This window comes from Argopecten irradians, chromosome 2, assembly GCF_041381155.1.
Source record: "Argopecten irradians isolate NY chromosome 2, Ai_NY, whole genome shotgun sequence".
NCBI lineage: Eukaryota > Metazoa > Mollusca > Bivalvia > Pectinida > Pectinidae > Argopecten > Argopecten irradians.
The window spans coordinates 27,859,096-27,880,657 of NC_091135.1; the positions used below are offsets into that span (position 1 = coordinate 27,859,096).

General features: G+C 34.5%; 2 protein-coding genes across 2 annotated transcripts; one reads left to right on the forward strand and one right to left on the reverse strand.

Moving 5' to 3' along the window:
* Positions 1-581: 581 nt before the first annotated feature.
* On the reverse strand, positions 582-14,685 carry LOC138315015 (tRNA N(3)-methylcytidine methyltransferase METTL6-like). The gene is given in 7 exon segments (XM_069255726.1): positions 582-1,600; positions 1,603-1,625; positions 1,953-2,094; positions 2,389-2,559; positions 4,326-4,451; positions 12,647-12,951; positions 14,636-14,685. Coding segments are annotated over 6 exon segments (1,062 nt in total). The 5' UTR covers positions 12,878-12,951; positions 14,636-14,685; the 3' UTR covers positions 582-1,231.
* A 226-nt stretch (positions 14,686-14,911) lies between these two features.
* LOC138315016 (ELL-associated factor 1-like) lies at positions 14,912-21,206 on the forward strand. The gene is made up of 7 exons (XM_069255727.1): positions 14,912-15,105; positions 16,152-16,246; positions 16,701-16,837; positions 17,381-17,559; positions 18,505-18,582; positions 19,274-19,333; positions 19,670-21,206. The coding sequence occupies exons 1-7, from the start codon at positions 15,003-15,005 to the stop codon at positions 19,714-19,716; spliced, it is 699 nt and encodes a 232-aa protein (XP_069111828.1). The 5' UTR covers positions 14,912-15,002; the 3' UTR covers positions 19,717-21,206.
* Positions 21,207-21,562: the final 356 nt, after the last annotated feature.

The following is a 21,562-nucleotide window of genomic DNA, read 5'->3' on the forward strand; positions in this document are numbered from 1 at the left end:
GACCATGGTAAATTTCATTCCCTCCAGGACAATGATCATGGTAAATTTCATTCCTTCCAAGACAATGACCATGGTAAATATCATTCCCTCCAGGACAATGATCATGGTAAATTTCATTCCTTCCAAGACAATGACCTAGGTAAATCTCATTCCCACCAGGACAATGACCTAGGTAAATCTCATTTCCCTCCAGGACAATGGTCATGGTAAATTTCATTCCCGCAGAACAATGACTGGTCAATAACAAAGAAAACAAAAGCAGCTCAGCGCAAATAATTTCAATAAGCCATGATAGAAGAGTAACATTTTTCAGTTTCTTGTCAAATAGATGATATTGATCAGCCTGTTTTAAAATACATAATGCTCAGGTGCCAAAATATTTAATTATTTCTGGACATATGTTATGTCCCTTACCATATTGTCATCTACTTTGTACAAAACCAAAACGCATATTTTCCTATTTAGCACCAAGTCCTACAATTATTTCTCGCCATGTCTTAGTCTAAAGGATCACAGAGCTCCCTTTCTGTTTGACACCCTCATTGGAAAGGCCAAAGGGATTCAATAACCATATGACAACATTGGAAGTCGGCAACAAAGGACTCTTTTACTTATCATGCATTTACATGTAATGAATATACATTGTACTAACATCCACCTGGAATTGCCCAGTAGAATTTGAGTTTATGCATAGTACCTTGTATCAAACAAATGATTGATTTTATGCATAGTACCTTGTATAAAGCAAGTGAAAGTGTATTGAAAATATATGTATCATATATGCTACATGATGAAATGAAATAAAAATTAACTGATAGAGTAATGCCTAAGCCAAATACGTAATTTCAATTACGTTGTTTGTCTAAAATAATTCTTGTGATAATCTAATAAACTTCTTTCAATGCATTTTTGTAGCACACAATGTGATAGTACATTATATCAAACTTGTTGTAGTTGCATGGTCCTGGGAATCATTTCTCCCATAGGTTACAGGGATGTCTCTTAGTTGTTAGGGTAAATATAACTCTATCTTACACAGGGGGTGTAAGACAGCTCACAGTATCCTTGATTCTCGTGAAAGATTTTGGCGCCAACCATCGGCAAGCCATAGGTTTAGAAGCCAAAATCGTTCATTCTGGTTGAGATATCCATGTCCACTTGACAGATCCATGTAAGATTCTATTAGTACAACTCAATATTGGTAAGAGTTTTTGTCACACTAGTCTTAACGTCAAACATCCTTGTCTATACTTTGTGAGTTTGATTGACTATCAGTGCCTCCATTACTTATATCTCTATCTGTATTTTGTGAGTTGTCTTTATCACTTATTTCAGGAGAGTTTTGTGAGGTTTTACTGCTGTCTGTCTCTGTGTCCTGTATATGGTCAGTACTTTGTGAATCTGTGTTACAATCTGTGGTAGCTCCTATCACAGAATTACTGGTCTTATGTGAGTTATATCCCTTTGCTGTTGAATCGTCCATGACATTTGGTTTCATAAACTTTCCTTGTACAAATATCCGAGGAACACTGAGTCCTTCCTTTTTGTTAACAGTCTCCCTCTGTACGTATTCACACTCACAAACTGTCAGTCCTGATTCCAACACACCAATTTCATCAGCAATTCTGCAATTAAAAACTCAATTAATTTAGCATCTGTAAAATACAAGTCCATCAAGTCCGCAAAACATAAACTTCATTTCTGTGTGTTGAAAGAATATGATAAAATGTAAAATTCATCAACGTTTCCCTGTGTGTTGAAAGGATTTGATAAACTGTAAATTAATTAACGGGTTTTTTTTTCAATTTAATTTCACAAACAACAGATATAACTTGGTAGGTATAATTAAAACAAAATGATATCTGTCATCATTTCTAATTGGCTAATATCAGAATTTTTTAAAAGTCAAATTCAACATCAGCACCCCTTGGATAATGGTACTATTTTTTTACCTCTGGAGAAGTAATATGCCCTTGTACCATCTTGTCTAACATAGAAGTTCTCTGATAGTTTATGTCCAGATTGAAACCTCAGCATAGCGTAATCGTACAATCCATAGTCTCTAAACAGTAAGAAGCCACCTGGTCGCAACACCTAAACACATCAAGGAAAAAGACATTTGGTTGGTTGATTGGGCCTAGCATCCCATTAACAGCTAAAGAGTCATTAGATTTAAAGATGGCTTAATTATAAACTAAACAATCATCAAACATTTTAATGAATAACAAAGATAATACTACTGATCTGGTTTCAATACATGTACATATGGAATATGAGAGAAGAAGGCATATAGTACATATCCCCAATTAATCTGGAAAAAGTATCTGTAGGAGGTTAGTTTAAATTTTGTATATACTTTCACTTTGATCCCTAACTAAACCAAAATACCTTTGCAATGTTGGATAATGCAGCAGTCATTTTTTCTGGACTAATGGCAGACAGGACAAAGATCATGGACACTAGGTGGACAGAATCTTCTGGCATATGATTGGAGAGAGCATCGCAAGTGATATCGCACTGAAAGGCGTTACACTTTGCCGGGTTGTATAGTGGGTTCTCCTGTGTAAGAAAACAAATATCTCTCATATCTTACGGAGTCAGACAGATCTGTCTGGGCAAATGAACCTACAAATGCGCATGATACATGTTAATTGCACAAGCTCCTGGATAAGAAAGTTTTTTTTTTTTTTAACACAAGTTCTCCAATGCAAAATCCACAAGTACATAATGTAGAAAATTAAATATTTTCAGCAAATAAATTCATATAAATGATGTGATATGGGAGAACAATATTGTGACATATGCTGGGTATGAGGGAGGGATATATAAATAAAACTCAAGGCTTTGCTAAGGGTAATACATAATTTAATAACACCATGGTATTGAAAGATTCTTATAATATGTGACAGAGTATTATACCTTCCTGGGTGGTAAAGCAGATTCTTAAATATGTACTATTAGGGTCATTGATCAGAAGGTTTAGATCTAAATTCCTGTCAAAATTGTGCTCTGTTGATGATATAATTTTATACAAATATCCTACATTTATGTACATATATATATATACACACATATAACCAGATATTATGCTTAAATCATGTACGAGTACATAACCTCGCTTATATACGTAATGTAAAAGCACCCTTTCATTGTTTTCATTTTTAAGCACCCTTGGTGCTTATTGGGCCGAATACGGATAATATAAGACTCTTAGATATGAAGGATAGGGATATTTAACCCGAGGGTCACAAAATGTTGTAAAATAGGAGGCTTGCCGAGGGTTTTACATAGGAATTGAATGTATTTTTCTAATTTTCATAGCGGCTATCTATGAATAGCAGAAGCTATCTACATATCCCGTTTAGCGTATTAGCGCTCCTTGGAAGATATGTAGATAGCTTCTGCTATTCATAGCCGCTATGAAAATAGAAAAATACATTCAATCCTTATATTTACATTAGAATAATTTATGAAAATCAAAATTATTGAAAGGTTATTATATTATATTTAAAATGATGACACCCATATACGGCGAAAAACCAGATTAATGGAACAGCTGGATGAAGTCGTTCCACAACATCGCGTTTTCAAGCTTCCGTCTTCCGGTCGACTTTTTTTTTGCAAATGACAAATGATAAACACGAAAAATAGTAAAAATAAGATTTGATTGACTTATTACAATAAACCTTAGTTAATTCTACATCAAGAAACAACACATTAAAGATTATACATTAAAATATAATGATGGACTATTTGGTGTCAATATGAAACTGGTGTAATGTTTAAAATCAGCTGATCAATGCACGAGAATCATTGTATTCAGTGTTTTCATAAACAAATGTTTGTTTTCGTCAATTGGTTGATTCATATAGCGTCAAAATACCCAGAATGTAAATATAACATTTTGTGATCCCTAGGGAAGAATATACCTATCCTTCATGTCCACGTATGAAAGAGTATTTTTCTCTCATACCTCGACGTTTTCTTGCAATTTTACTTCTATTAATTTCCGCCATTTTGAAATAAATTTGAAAAAAAAACACGACTGCAAGTCAAATCTCCATACATAATAAATTGTGTGATACTTTCAACACAGATCCCGTTGTTTGTAAAGTAAATCCAGATTAAATTCAAGAAGAAATTGTTATAATTGTGCCTAGGAAATAGAGATTATGCTGACGCTGTGACGTCACAATGCTTTATTGCATGGGTAGCCATGCAATACAGCTTCAGGCTACATGGGTTTATTGCCCTGGACCAGCCAGTATTACATGTGTAGGTATGAGAGAAATAAATCATTAACATGATAAAGTTTCCTTGTTTACCTTGACAAACTGTACAGCTCTTGGTGAAAAGTCACATGCATGGAAGAACAATGTGTTGTCCTGCTCCATAAGTGGGAAGATGAAGTTGCCTACCCCACATCCTACCTCCAGTATTATCCTCGTCTCCTAAAACAATGGAAACACAAACATCAATTCAATACATATAATAGAAGCTCATACATAATAATTAACCAGATACAGTTACAAGAGGCCCAAAGGGCCTTAACGGTCATCTGACTATCTTGGCAATAGTAAAATTAATTATATATGGTGTCACTTTGTCAGGACCATGTCAGGATCATTTTCAATTTCTTTCAACAGATTTTATTTCAAACATGAGGCCCAAGGGCCTTAACATATAGGAAATTAATTAGATATAGTGTCATGGTAGCCATCTTCGATTTGGGATCAACCAAAGATGTAACAGTACTTTGTCGGGACCATGTCAGGATCATTTCATGCAAATTTCAGCCAAATCGCACCGATAGAACTTGAGAAGAAGTTCAAAATGTGTTTTCAAGATGGCAGCTGTGGCGGCCATCTTGGATTTTGGATCGACCCGCAAAATAACAACACTTTGTCGGGACTATGTCAGGATCATTTCGTGCAAGAATCTGCCAAATCGCATTGGTAGAACTTGAGAAGAAGTTCAAAATGTGTTTTCAAGATGGCGGCTGTGGTGGCCATCTTGGATTACAGATCGACCCGAAAAATAACAACATTTTGTCAGGATCATTTCATGCAAGTTTCAGCCAAATCACACCGGTAGAACTTGAGAAGTTCAAAATGTGTTTTTAAGATGGCAGCTGTGGCAGCCATCTTGGATTTCGGATTGACCCGAAAAATAACAACACTTTGTCAGGACTATGTCAGGATCATTTCATGTAAGTTTCAGACAAATCGCACCGGCAGAACTTGAGAAGAAGTTCAACATGTGTTTTCAAGATGGCAGCTGTGCGGCCATCTTGGATTTTGGATCGACTCGAAAAATAACAACACTTTGTCGGGACCATGTCAGGATCATTTCATCCAAGTTTCAGCCAAATCGCACTGGTAGAACTTGAGAAGTTCAAAATGTGTTTTCATGATGGCGGCTGTGGCGGCCATCTTGGATTTTGGATCGACCCGAAAAATAACAACACTTTGTCGGGACCATGTCAGGATCATTTCATGTAAGTTTCAGCTAAATCTCACTGGTAGAACTTGAGAAGAAGTTCAAAATGTGAAAAGTTAACGCACGGCGGACGGGGCGCACGGCGGACGACGACGGACGAAACATGACGACTATAGGTCATCCTGACCCTTTGGGTCAGATGACCTAAAAATGTGTAATCATGCAAATCACCAATTGTAAGGCAGTTATAAGTATTTTCATATCTAAGTTTTTCTATTGATATTAATATAATATTTTTAAAAAAAAACAACGACAAAACAAGAGATCCCAGAGGGATCTTGGTGCCACCAAAGAATGATCTACGTCTTACAATGGAAAGATGGATCATTTCTCTGCTTTTCAATCTTTTACTTCATATGAATTTGAGAAAGATACTTTCTTTACTTTTTTAGATATAACACAGAAACAAACTTCAACTATCAAAATACAAATGGCTACCTATCGCCAATCTTATTAACCAATTAGTCCCAAAATGCATAATGCAAAAAAAAGATCCTAGGGGAACCTACAGATGAAATTTGAAAAAGATCCTTTCAGTACTTTCTGAAAAATAGCAGTAACAAACTTTAACTATCAAAATCCAAGATGGCGGCCTGTCGGCAATCTTGTTGAAAAATCAATCCCAAAATACAATATGCACAACTAGAGTCATAGAGGAACCTACATATGAAATTCGAGACAGATCCTTTCAGTTCTTTCTGAGAAATACACGTAGCGGTAACAAACTTTCACTATCAAAATCAGAGATAGCTGCCTGGTGGCCATCTTGTTGGCGATGGGTCCCAAAATGCAAAAGGCATAACTAGAGTCCTAGGGAAATTCGTACCTACATATGAAATTTGAGACAGATCCCTTCAGTGCTTTCATAGAAAAAGCGGTAACAAACTTTAACTATCAAAATCAAATATGGCGCCCAGTCGGCCAACTTGTTGACAAATTGATCCCAAAATGCAATATGCACAACTAAGGCCCTAGGGGAACCTACACATGAAATTTGAGAAAGATCCCTTTAGTACTTTCATAGAAATAGCGGTAACAAGAATTGTTAAGGGACGGACTGCCAAAGGACGGACGGATGGATGAACCACGGACAAAAGGCGATTTGATTAGCCCTCATCTGATGATGGTAGCAGACATCGCGAAAGTTGAAAAAAATGGCTGGTCATTCGGACTGGCAAGGACTGTGAGTAAGCCGAACCAAACAAGGTTTTGCTGAAACAAACACTAAAATTTCTTAAGTATACACAACTTCCTGCTATTAGTGTCCAGGCAGATGCTTTCAAGATTATATTAAAGCTTGTGCGGTTTAAATTCTACATTTCTTTTGCCAGGTTTGGTACCTGCGTAATACTTCAGAGATACCATTTCTACCAACTTCCAGTACTCAATAATTGCTTGACAGTCGGTCTGGCCGGGATTTAAAATAGGTGGTTAGCTTCAATTTTTTCCAGACTTGGCCGACGGACCGGCACATTTCAGGATGTCTGTGGAGGGCTAAAAACATGGGTCCATTGGGCCCTAATTACTCACATCTTCTTGATGATGATGGTACAATGTATATTAAAGACGCAAGATGGAATGTTAACTCACTTGCTTTTTTGGAAGGGCCCAGTTTCACGAACATTATACTTAAAGAATGCTGCACTATTGACGAATGGTATTTTTTCTCTATCAAAACAGTAGCAGATGACCATGAATTAGCACTTTTTTTCCAGTTAAAAAAATAACTTACTTCACATGAATACCACAATCGAAAAGTTTGAATTTCATATTTTACTTTAAGATAAAAACATTAACAAGAGGCCCAGAGGGCCTGTATCGCTCACCTGGTTTTTTTGTTAGTAATTATCACAATACTCTGACAATTAGAAAAATAAGCAAAATTGACTCCCAAAGTTTAATTTTGAATCACAACCATACAATGATGCTATTGATACCATACAAATATGCTATCCAATACATAGGTTCAGAGACAAAGTAATTTATATGTAAATAGTAGCCTAATTGACCTTTTGACCTCGCATCTATTGCCGTCTAAGGCCCCAGGGGTCAGCCCTATCATTTGTACAATTTCAAATCCCAACCCTATAAGGATGCTACCATTGCATTATAAGTGCTCTTCCATTCTTAGTTGCAGAGAAGAAGTCGTTTATATGGAAATAGCTAAATTGACCCCTTTTGACCCCACCCTTCAGGCCCCCGGGGGGTCAGCCCCATCATTTGCAAAATTTTGAATCCAAAACCTATAAGGATGTAACCATTGCATTATGAGCGTAATCCCATGTTAAGTTGCAGAGAAAAAGTCATTTATATGGAAATTGACCACTTTTGACCCCGCCCCTCAGGCTCCCGGGGGGTCAGCCCTATCATTTGCACAATTTTGAATTCCCACACTATAAGGATACTACCATTGTATTATGGGTGCTATACCGTGCTTAGTTTCAGAGAAGAAGTCGTTTATATGGAAATAGCCAAATTGGCCACTTTCGACCCCGCCCCTCAGGCCCCCTGGGGGTCAGCCCCATCATTTGCACAATTTTGAATCCCCACCCTATAAAGATGCTACCATTGCATTATGGGTGCTATACCATGCTTAGTTTCAGAGAAGAAGTCGTTTATATGGAAATAGCCAAATTGGCCCCTTTTGACCCCGCCCCTCAGGCCCCCTGGGGGTCAGCCCCATCATTTGCACAATTTTGAATCCCCACCCTATAAAGATGCTACCATTGCATTATGGGTGCTATACCATGCTTAGTTTCAGAGAAGAAGTCGTTTATATGGAAATAGCCAAATTGGCCCCTTTTGACCCCGCCCCTCAGGCCCCCTGGGGGTCAGCCCCATCATTTGTACAATTTTGAATCCCCATCCTATAAGGATGCTACCATTGCATTATGGGTGCTATCCCATGCTTGGTTTCAGAGAAGAAGTCGTTTATATGGAAATAGCCAAATTGAACCCTTTTGACCCCGCCCCTCAGGCCCCCCAGGGGTCAGCAACATCATTTGTACAATTTTGAATCCCCAACCTATAAAGATACTACCATTGCATTATGAGTGCTATCTCATGCTTAGTTTCAGAGAAGAAGTCGTTTATATGGAAATAGCCAAATTGACCCCATTTGACCCCGCCCCTCAGGCCCCCGGGGGTCAGCCCCATCATTTGTACAATTTTGAATCCCCACCCTATAAGGATGCTACCATTGCATTATGGGTGCTATCCCATGCTTGGTTTCAGAGAAGAAGTCGTTTATATGGAAATAGCCAAATTGACCCCTTTTGACCCCGCCCCTCAGGCCCCCGGGGGGTCAGCCACATCATTTGTACAATTTTTAATCCCTACCCTATAACGATACTACCATTGCATTATGAGTGCTATCTCATGCTTAGTTTCAGAGAAGAAGTCGTTTATATGGAAATAGCCAAATTGACCCCATTTGACCCCGCCCCTCAGGCCCCCGGGGGGTCAGCCCCATCATTTGTACAATTTTGAATCCCCACCCTATAAGGATGCTACCATTGCATTATGGGTGCTATCCCATGCTTGGTTTCAGAGAAGAAGTCGTTTATATGGAAATAGCCAAATTGACCCCTTTTGGCCCCGCCCCTCAGGCCCCTGGGGGGTCAGCCCCATCATTTGTACAATTTTCAGTTAGTAGCCCATAAGGATGCTACCAGCCAAATTTTGTTGAAATCCGACCAGCGGTTATGGAGAATAAGTCGATTGTTGACGGACGGACGGACGGACGGACGACGGACGACGGACGACGGACGACGGACGACGGACGGACGACGGACGCCGGACGCCACGGTATGGCATAAGCTCACCTTGGTCCTTCGGACCAGGTGAGCTAAAAATTATATAATTACAATTTAATTGCGTCCTGAAAAAGTCCATGACGCTATGCCCTATATGGAATGAAATGTTCCGATTGTGCATCTACCAAAAGGAAAACAAGTTATTTTATATTATTTTTATGTTAATCAGACATACAGTTGTACATTTACAATGAGTAAACACCAATTATGGTTCAAATCATGAGTATCGTTTCTGCTCTGTCAGCGGTTGAACATCCTTAATTAAAAAGACAGAGCATAAACGATACTAATCATTTGAACAATAACTGATGTTTAATCATGTATATTGTGTCTAATTAACACAAAATAACATGCAATAATTTATTTTGCTTTTGGTACATGGGGCATACACTACTGTATAGAATGGCTATTAAATTGTCATGAAAATATCATAAATGTTCTTGCATAAAACCTCATCAAAATTCCATGAAAAACATGCATGAATAAGAACATTAATTGTTTCTTAATCTTTTCACAAAAGATCATCTTTAATGCTATTAAAAATATCATATTAACGAAAAATAACTTAATGAGGTTTTAATTATTTGATTAATGATATTTTAAAATTAATTAAAAATTAATTAAAAAATTGTCAATTTTTAATTTTCTTTTCATTGTTGTCATCACTGGTTTAACAATAATTAAAATCATTAAAATTAATGAAATCAGTGCATGATTAAGAACATTAAAATGATTAATGGTAATGAAAAAACAAATTGAAATTTTAATAGCTATGTACGCCTTAATTAATTCCTTATTAATCAATTGTTGTTGAAAAATAGCCCACCATCTGCTGATTGTGAGCTTAAAATGCATATATATATATTCATATCACTACTGGCAAATGTCACCAGCAACTGCCCATTAATATAACAATTAGTGGGTGCATATTAATGATCAAATTTCATTATCTTTTTATCAATATTTAATTGATTAATTGCCATTATTTTATAAGCATTGCAAAATAATGGTGTTCAATATCTAGTTTGAGAGTCATAACACAATAACCTTGTAATGACCAATCTAATATCAAATACAGATTATCATGGGCATTAATATTCCTTGTTTTCATTAATGACAATTACTGTAATGGCCATAAATGGCAGTTAAAATGAACTAAACCATTATTTCCTTTCTGTCAGATGATTATCATATATAATAGGTGATTAAAACATCTTAGAGATAACAGTTTTGCGGCTGTTACTTTCATTATAAACAAAATTATTGATATTTACCTCAAATAAACTAATACATGTAGTTATAAAACATAAAACATATTGACAAGAATTCAATATTTTTGTTTGACAAACACATAAAATAAAAACCACATATATTTTAGGAACACCTTAGAAATTATATTTGTGTCGCTATTTCATGTTGATAAAGAATTGCACATTTAAAATCTACTGAAAGTGTTCATCTGTACCTTAAGATCTTCAGGAATGAGATTACTTTTCACCAGTTCTCAAAACTTACATTTTAAGAAGAATGAATATTCCCCTCCAGCACTTCAACAGACACTGCAGCCATTTTGGATTTTGTCTGTTTTGGCGGGAAAATTGAAGTCACATGACTTCTTATTTTGATTAATGACCATTAAAAACATTTAATGGAATCAAATATATATTTCATGACACACATAGAGAAATAATGGCCAATAATTTAAATTTCATGCTGCATTTTCATTGTCTTAAAAGTGAGATGAATTAGAAATTTTGATAAATGTGATTGTTTTGCATTTCTTAATGATAATCATCATGGTCATTAACTTACATTAAATATTTCAATTATCATCAAAAATCATTAATGATAATTAAAATGCAAATTAATTATCTTGAAATTCAAAGACTACAAGAAGTAATGATCATCAAATTGCCGAACCTCTTAAGGATGTACTCCTCTGAGAAGTCAAAATTTTCTTGTATTAAACTTTTTTTCTCATATAGATTTTTGGAAATAGGAGTTCATACCATGAAAGAAAAATGGAAGAAAAAACATATGTCCGTGTGCTCGTTTTTGAGCTATTGTCACTCAAAGATACCAAAATGACAAAATAGTAGATTTTATTGGAATTTAGCCGTTTTGACCACATACACTAGAATTTAAAGCCACAATTCCCTAATGAGGTGTTTGATATGTATGGATGTTTGTAGAATTCATTTTCAAGTAGTCTTCATTAAAGATACACCAGTTATGATTAATAAGAGTCATACTTTTTTTCAAAATAACAACATATGCTACCCCTACCCCTTAATTTTGAGCTCCAAAATGCACCATTTTCAGCCATTTTTGTCAAATTTAACCCTTTAAAGAAAAAGTTCTGGTATTAAACTTTTGTCAATAGTTTGCATATCAATAGGGAAAGGGTTGTTCTTTCTAAATCAGACAGAAAAATGGGGGGTCCGTGTGCTTACTTTTTTGCCCCATTTGAATATTTGTTATTTTTCAATATTTTTTGACTAAAAAAATAAAAGTGCTCAAATTACCATTAAATGTAGAAATAAAGTGACAAAAGTGTATCATTTCACACATCAATGTTCAATATTTTAATTAACATGAACCCAGTGAAGATTTACAGCAAAAATTAACTCGATACAGCTAAAAATGCTGACGCAGTGATGATTTAAGTAAAAACAATTTAAGTAAAAAATGGGAAAACGGTGGCTCTACTCAAAGCCAAAAAAGACACAATTTCAAAATGGCCGCCAAATGGTCCATTTCTTAAAATCGCTGTGTAAAAAAATCTACTAAAAATAGAAATGTAATTTTTTGACAAAATTTGCTACAGACCACATGCTAGAGATATTGATAAATCGTATTTGAAAATATCATAACGTTTTTGATCTATGTCGAAACGAGACTTTAACGGGACTGAAACCACAGAAGAATACATCCTTAAAGCATAATTTTCATGGCCTTGAAAACTTATTTTAATGAGAAATAAATTGTTCTTAATGAGCATTAAAATTAGTTTTAATGATTTTTAATGAAATAACTGCAGCTCATTAAATTAAGAAAAACATGATTTAATGAGCCGTTTTAATATAAAAACAATGATTAATGACAGTTTAATAGGATTTTAAGTGCATTTTAATTAAAGTTCTATGCAGTAGTGATAGTGCCATGTTGGTTTTTTTAACTTCAATTCTCCATAAGAAGGCTCCTTCACTTTAAGAGTTTTTCCTTAACTTCTGTAATGTTTTCCAATGGGGAATTTTAAGGTAAGGAATGTTCATGAAACTGGGACCAGGTGAGCTAAAAAAATAAATATTTCTAAACACCAATTAACTTACACTAGAACCTCCAATATCACTACATAATTCGTTAAATTCTCTTGTTGTCCAGTGCCTGTCCTTGAAGAATTTTGTTGTATTCCTTTTATAAAATAAATCCCAATTTTTCTTGGCTTCCAGTTCAAATTTATTCCTTTTAAAATCAGAAACAAGTGTACTATCTTTTTCTAGTTTTTCTCTCTCCTCTGCAGTCAGAACTCTAGCAGAATGGCCAATAATACAATCTCCCATGTCACTAGATAACCTCTAAAGGCAGCCAGCCATGCTCTTCACATTTCCAATGAATTATATATGGGAGATTATTTCTGAAACAAAGACACAAAGTTGCATTGACAATTATTTTTCTGGATCAATATTTTATTTACATCTGCAATTGAAAATAGCATCCTGTTATAACATATAACAACAACATTAACCATAATATATCATTTAAAATCTTATTAAGCCCCTATGTCCTATAGAAAGATCATACTTACTTCTGTCATTCATACATGTACTACATATAAAATTTGAGACAGATCACTTCAGTACTTTCTGAGAAAAAGTGGTAAAAAACTTCAACTACCAAAATCCAAGATGGCGGCCGGTCAGCCATCTTATTGACTGATTAGTCTCAAATTGCAATATGCAATACTAGGGCCCAAGGGGAACCTACATATGAAATTTGAGACAGATCACTTTCTGAAAAATAGCGGTAACAAACTCTAACTTAAAAAATTCAAAATGGCTGCCTGGAGGCCATCTTGTTGACCGATCGGTCCCAAAATGCAATATGCACAACTATAGGGTTATAGGGGAACCTGCATATGAAATGAGAGATCACTTTAGTACTTTCTGAGAAATAGCGGTAAAAACTTTATAACTATCAAAATTCAAGATGGCTGCCTGGCAGCCATCTTGTTGACCGATCGGTCCAAATATGCAATATGCGCAACTAGGGTCGAAGGGAAATGAAATTTGAGAAAGATCCCTTCAGCCCGATTTTGAGAAATAGCGGTAACAAGAATTGTTAACGGATGGAAAGACGAAGGACCATATAGACAAAAACCGATTTGAATAGCTCACCATCTAATGATGCTGGGCTAAAAATCTCACTCCAAAAAATGTAAGCTACATTGTATAACAAATTATGTACATTTATACTGGTTACTTATCATTGTTACATCTGAAACACATTTTTGTTTTTCTCTCTCTGATATATAGTAACAGGTTATAATATATAAAAGCCTTGGCATTGAAAACTGTAAGAAATGTAGATAAATATCCCCTATGGGGGGTGGTGGTGTCAAAATAGCATGGCTATGGTAATGTAATGTGCCAGGGCCCGAACCAACAGAGCCACAACCATCCAAGAGTGGGCCACGCTCACCGTTGCTTAACTATATGATACATAGTACTGACACTCATCCGCACATGCAGCCACAACAGCTAGCTGATGGACTATGCAGCTGAAATACCCATTCCATGCATCGACACATTAGAATGACACTACCAATTCTAAAAAAAAACCCACTAAAATGATGTCTTTTATCATTTAAGTTAATCTTTAAAGATGCTCCCCAATGACAGAACACTATGCAACTACTTTTCGTGCGATACAATAGAGCAATAATTAACTTAATTAGGCCTATACCTTATCAAAACTGCCTTCAATATGTTTTGATAATCGTTATAAACAACCACTGCAAGTTTCATGAGTTGGTTTTTGAGCGGAAGCATTTTTATCTTCAAAAATGTATTTTACTGTCAGTTATGTATAGCTATAAATAGCTATTATAGCTAAATATATCGTTAAAATAGCAATAAATTTACATGTGCCCAACCTGAATAGGCCTAACGTTATATACAAATGTAGATGTCTACATAAGTTACAACAGCAATGTACATCTGATTAGTTACAGTGCAAAACACAAGAGTGCATAAACATATTCTTCATGGACAGTGTTTTTAAAATTCAAAATGGCTTGGGGATTGAAGCAATATAGTCACCAGAAATAGCTGAAACTTCCAGGACGTGAAACACGGATGGTGAAACTGTTGCTGACCGGAAGTACTAGCCAGGAAGTAGTATACTCGAGCGTAAGATTCGAGGAAAAATTATCCATCCATTCAGCAATATTTGTGATTTTAGAAAGAAATCATGTACCTTTTGTCATAATATAAGCCTAATGAAACATGATAATTATATTTGGGATACTTTCCAAAGCAAATAATGCAATAAATCGAAAAAGGTCTATAGCTGTTGTTAGACGCGAGCATTTCGATCATGTTTACAAATTTCACTTCCGGTAAAGAATCTTCCATATGGCAGTCAGGGAAAATATGAGACGTTAGCGTGTGACACAGGCCTGACGCCATGGCGAGCGATAAAAGCTTACATGTCGATAACAAAGTTCACGAACTGAAGTTTGGAGGAAGTTTTGACTCAAAATCGAAAGAAGCATTTCACTCCATAAGGTGTAAGTAGAGAATTACAGTTGCACAACAGTTCTCCACTCGGAATAACCTGATGGCTGAGTATTTTATTAGTGAAATTAATGGATGCAGACTGGAAGCCTCTATATCCATATCATCAATATATATACATATAAAATATATGAATACGTATACATGTACAAGTAACAGAACAAAATGTTGTATTTGAAGATTTTTTGCCAGGAGGATAATATTTATCACTTACCCATTTGAGTAACAGTTACCTGTTTGAATAATTAATAAGTTAACCAAATGAGAAATTCTGAGTTAGAGAAATGCATGAAGTTGTTTTAAACTTTTTTTTTATCAAAAAAGGGCGTAATAATTTCATATGGCATATTACTAACATTACTTAGTACACATTATTAATCAAAATAGGACGAACTTCATTGTCTCAATTTTGGTAAAAGTCACAAACTAAACCAACTCCATTACTTTAATTACTATGGTGCTAAAAATATAACACAGGCAAAAATACACTGTAGTCAATGGTCATGGAGAGCACCTAAATTGTCATCTTACAACAAAGTTAGACTACAGAATTTGATATTTCACCAAAAAAACATAGAGTCTTAATAGATAAGTTGTACATGTTAGGCATTCTAAAAATTATGACACCCTTTTTTGATAATAATTTTTAAAACAACAATACATGTTTTCTTTTCACAAAATTCCTCATTTGCATGGGTAACTTATTGATTTAATACTACAAACAGGTAATTTATAACTGCATGTGGTTACTCAAATGGGTAACTGTTGCCCATATGCAGCAGCAGGGTTGTGCCCAACCTGTTTATGTAATTAAAGTGGGAAAATGTATGAACAAATCTGGTTCTCAAACTGGGACGTGATGATCCACATAGTGATACTTTAATGCGCTGTATATTGATTGAGTTTCATTTATTTGTAATATATATACATTATGTATCTGTTCCTGATGCATCTACAATTTACAATTTTCATTTTCTATGGTGATTGTCAAAATACTTGGATATAGATTAATTAAAAAAATCTTCTATTCAAATTACAGATGATTTCAAGCCGGCTTCAGTAGATACAACAAAGGATGCATTATTAGAAGTTGGGGAAGGACATCAGGTGTCTATCACCGTGCCACACGTAGAGGTAAAATTATAAATATATTTGACCTACGGTACATACATGTATATAAAATAGATGATGTTATATATATGAAGTAACGTTAATGGAATGCGCAAGGCTTTATTTTTCATTGTACTGATATTAATTCAGGTAATTCTTCTTCCCTCCTGGAGGACATATATCACTTAATATTTATAATTGCAGCGTACATGTTTTCATAAGAATGAAATTAACAGGTATTTTGTCAGTTGTAAGCAAAACTTTTAAATGTATATGTACCTGCACTCAAATTTAAATGTGTTTTTTGTTATACATACTTGTATATATTAGAGGTGAATATTTTGCAATAATAACATACTTAAATGAAATGTGTAACTTACAATTGAAATACATTGCTGTAACTCGTTACAGTAACTGTAATGTAAAAGATATACATGTACTTAAGTAATGTGGTTATGAACTATATATTTGTGTACAGGGATCAGGCACTACTCACACTGTTTACAGTGGAAACAAACGAGAGTGTCCAAAGGAATGTGTCCTGATTATTGACCATGCCACCGGTACATTTACACTGGAGCGACTTACAAATAACATACAGCTCAAGAAAACCAGGTTAGCAGAAATATTTCATTTTAAATGGCAATATATTATTGTAACAGAGCACACAATTTGATATAACCATAATCACTGGCTCTGCCAGTGATCAAAGTTTCGAACACAGGATCTCGGGGTTATTAGTACTGATGCTTAACCGATCAAGCTTATAAAGAGAAGTTCTCTATAGCCGAGTGGTATATTGCGGCCAGTATTCACCAGGACGACATATAAATAATTGAATCATATTGTAGATACAATGTACATAGAATATATGAATTAAGGAAATGTACATAGAATATATGAATTAAGGAAAGTGCTATTTTATTTTTTCAAAGACAGATAAGACTTTGTAGCTGCACATGTTTATAACCATATTTTTTTCAGAAACAAAATAGTTGTATCATATCACCAAAACCACACGTTGTCTTATTTTGTTTTATATTACCGTAGTTTTCAGAGAAAATTGTGCCATGATTATACCTATCTGTCTTGTGTGAATCAGAGTGGAAATGAAAACAAAAAGTTTCATTGTTCCATTATCTATTGTTTTATACCTAGAATTGAAGGAAGCAGTAAAGCCTCACTGGCTGGACGACCTTTGACCCCTGTTGATGCAAACAACAAACAGAAAACCTCGTCGCCTGTGAAACCGAAGGTGGCAGCACCTGTTCATATCAGCCCTCCAACAAATACAGAATCACCCTCCATTACCCCTACGCAGACAGAGGAGGCCAAAGGTTACTATTTTGTAGTTTGGATTAGTTGATTCAAGTCTTTTCTTTTTATGCATTTTCCACAAGCATGAAGTAATACTTGTTTTATTACAATCTATAAAGATATTCGCATTCCATGCAGTTAATGATTATGTATAGATGTTATTGCCATGCAATCAATGGGTTTAAGTACAGTACATCTACTTGTAGCTTTTCATGTGTACATGCATGTTAGACTTTTGTATCCAATTTAAATGTGGTGTGTAGTTTCCCATCTATATTGTCATCTGTTATTCTAGACTTAGAGTATTTAAATATTGCATTAGTCATGGTACAATTTACATTATAATGAATGATTTGTGATGGGCAGCATGATAATATTCATTCATAATGTAATGTTAAATGTTAAAATATTTTGTCAATAATTGTACATGTACTATACCGGATTTGTTTGGAGATGGCTAATATAGGCTTTGCCTATTGCCAAATCCATTTGCATATTATTTGCAATAAAATTTGTTGAAATGAAATGTGCCGCATGAGACTTATGCAGTACTGATGAAGCAAAATCTTTAACAATGGTCAGCATATCCCTTTTTAGCTCTTGTTCTTTAGAGTCCTATGTACAATTGTTTTTCTCCCATACTTTAAGGCAATGACAAAAGTTTATAGTTGTAATGTTACAGAATGTACCGCTGCAGAATCATCACAGACTTTAGCAATACAGTTTGATGTTCCATAATTCTATACTGTATATTACAGTTATAATTGACTATAAACAAAGTACAGTGAGGTGGTCAAAATAGGGTTTGGGGCCTACTGACCTGTATCTTTGAAGTTTGCCTTGTATCTGTAGACATTCTGATTTTGTATTTGTCAAGATGCAATTTTGTGTTTGTAGACATGCTGATTTGTATCTTTAGACATGCTGATTTTATATCTGTAGAAATGCTGATTTTGTATTTGTAGACATGCTGATTGGTGAGATCAGTGACAGCAGTGATGATAGTGACTCGGAAAGTTCTAGTGATGATGAATCAAGTAAAGGTAACTCTAGCTGGTCGCTTCAAATACTTAGCCGCAATCACTGTAAACCGATATGTCATTATTGGCAATTATATATTGTACTGACAGCATTGTGGTAACTACAACATTTCTACACTTAGGATGCTAGTTTTCTCTTTTCTATAGGGCTGGGTATTGTTAGGGTTAAAATGATATGATACGTACATATTGATGATACAGTGGACATCATTTTCAAATTCAGTTGACCAATATGTTTTAAAAATTGTGAGTATAAAAGACAATTTTTATGAGACATGGTATAACCTGGCAAAATATACCATTTAATTTCAGTTTATCATCTGTGCATTAAGCTCTGTCAATTTGTATTAGTTTAATATGAAAAGGCATTTCTTATGCATCTAGATGACATGGATGTTAACACTTCCTTTTGATTGATATTCTTATACTTAAATGATGTTTTAAAATAAATTGGGTTTGGAATTTCCTATTTTAATAACCAAAATGGTAGGTTCAGTTTTTAAAACGATAAATCAATATACAGCATGTTTACGTATCAATAATCGATGTGCTGCTGAAAACTGATACATAATGGTATATCAATGAATTGAATTTTTAGTGTTTTGTGATGGTATTATGTTTCAATGTCATTTTTGCGTTCACTTTTAATAATGATTCATACTTCTATATTATTGTATATATGTTTATTTTTCAGCACCTCCCCCAAATCTGCCGTCATCTGGAGGTGGTATGAAGTCCTATGGCTCATTACTCAGTAAGTTATTTCGTGAAATTCTGACAAACATGGAGATTTATAGGGTTATCATTTCAGAAATATTGGTTTGGTTCTATCATTTCACCTTGAATCACATAATCTTAAACCTCAAACAAGGGAAATAACTGAGGAAGGAGATTCAATAAAAAATAAACTACCGGTACTTTACACTTGGTGTAGAAATCAAATGCGAATATTTTTGAAAGGGATGAGGGAATGAATTAAAATTGTGGCCTTAAATACAGCTCCACCTATGAACTATGAACTTAAACTCAATAATGGGGTAGAAAGCATTGATGAAGCTTGGAAATATAGTTTTTGTTTCATTCATTACAGGGACAGATCTGCAGTTAAGTGACCCCAGTAGCAGTGATAGTGACTAAGGTCATGTTAACTTTGACACCACCTACTATGTAGAGTGGTGACATTTAATTTATTATTCAAAAGTACATGGAATATGATACCTTGAAGTGTTCTTTGCTTATATTATGTGTGAAGTCTGGCAGAAGTGATCTGTTAGAAATGTGTTCTTGCGTCAGAACGGCACTGAAGTGTTCATTTTGTTTTGCACTCATACCTGTCAGTGAGTTTTCAGGTGAGATGTTTTGTATGGTATTGGTAGAAATCAAGATATGTTTTTACCGTTAATTGTCCCACAGATGACAATTGTTTCTTTTACTAAATTTTATTTTGTATGCTATCCATCATTTTATTTCTATAACAACACTAAGTCATAATTATCCTGGAGAGAACTTACCCATTGAATACCCATCAATGCCAGTTATTCTTAATTTTGATTTTAATGGATATTAATGAAGACTAAGTTTTAAAACTTACTGATATAAAGATTATGAGTGAGTATATACACACTCCCAAATGGTATGGGAGAGTTCTTGTGACAAGTCCAGGTATCATTCTAATGAACATGTAATAATAAGGGCTTTAATTTCAATGGAAATCATTCCATTGAATTTGTCAATAATTTGTATGCATCATTTTCTACTCCAAAAGTTTTGATTTGGTTTTAAAAATTTGAAAGCTGTACTTGAAACCATATAATGATTATCTTTACTTACTGTACTTTTATATTTCATTATTTAGAACAAATGCCTTCATGAAATAGTTTACTGTATATTTAGCTCTTTTATAAAATGATTGGAACTTTGTTTTGACTACCATATATAATGTAAAATAAATGAGACTGGACAAATTTTGATGCTTTATTAATTTGCGCATCCAGCACGAAGCAATAAGGATGTACATAATTAATGTATTCAGTTTCATTATTTCTTTTATATAAAACAAGTTTGGGAATATTAACTTTCGCAGATTTAAAATTTAAATAGAAATATTGATCAATATATCATAGTATAATTGAGATTTATAATACATTCGCGGAAATAAACATTAGCAAATTTACTCAGATAATGAAATTCGTGAAAGTAAATCAAATTTGTGTATGAAAGACAGTTGGTGTTGAGTATCTTTAATTTCCTTGGATGCTAAGAAAGACAATTGGAAAGGTGGTTCTACAAGTTTCTTAAAGTTTGTCAGAAATGCATTGAAGATTGAATGGACATCATAAGGATACAGACCCTCTCCTTGCCAGATATTTCATTGAAATCTAGACATGTTGTTACTAAGTTTTATACGGATTAGTTCTCTTTTAAGGAACCAATTTTTTTTGTTTAAATGAGTATGTTTTTCTACGTGTTTGGGTGAGAAATTGGATATAATTAACCAGAGTTATTTAATTTGAACATCAAATGTACAAAATGTATGCATGTGGATATGAATGGTGTTGTAGTATGTATGATTACAAATCTATGATAAACAAAGATTGTTTTGATTAAAATGCTTTTCCTGAAAGATACATTATTGTGTGTGTTGATGTGATAAAAACATGTTAAAATGATCCACTGAAAGGAGAGGGGATCATATTGAGATGTTATAATACGGGAATTTCTTTCATACCTACAGGTGTAATACTGGCTGGTCCAGGGCAATACACTCGTGTCGCCTGCGGCTGTATTGCATGTCTACCCATGCAATAAAGCCTCGTGACGTCACGGCGTCAACAAAATCTCTATTTCTTCTGTAAAATTTAAACATTTTTTCAAAAATATGACTGGTTTTACTATAAAAGATGCACACGATGAAATTTGTGTTGAAAATTCACATAAATTTCATGTATGAAATTGATTTCCAGTCGTGGATTTCTTCGAATTT

Coding starts and splice junctions, on each gene's coding strand:
- LOC138315016 (XM_069255727.1), top strand. CDS start 15,003: ATGGCGAGCGATAAAAGCTTACATGTCGATAACAAAGTTCACGAACTG. Junction 18,583..19,273: donor TGATGATGAATCAAGTAAAG/GTAACTCTAGCT, acceptor TTTATTTTTCAG/CACCTCCCCCAAATCTGCCG. Junction 19,334..19,669: donor GTCCTATGGCTCATTACTCA/GTAAGTTATTTC, acceptor CATTCATTACAG/GGACAGATCTGCAGTTAAGT.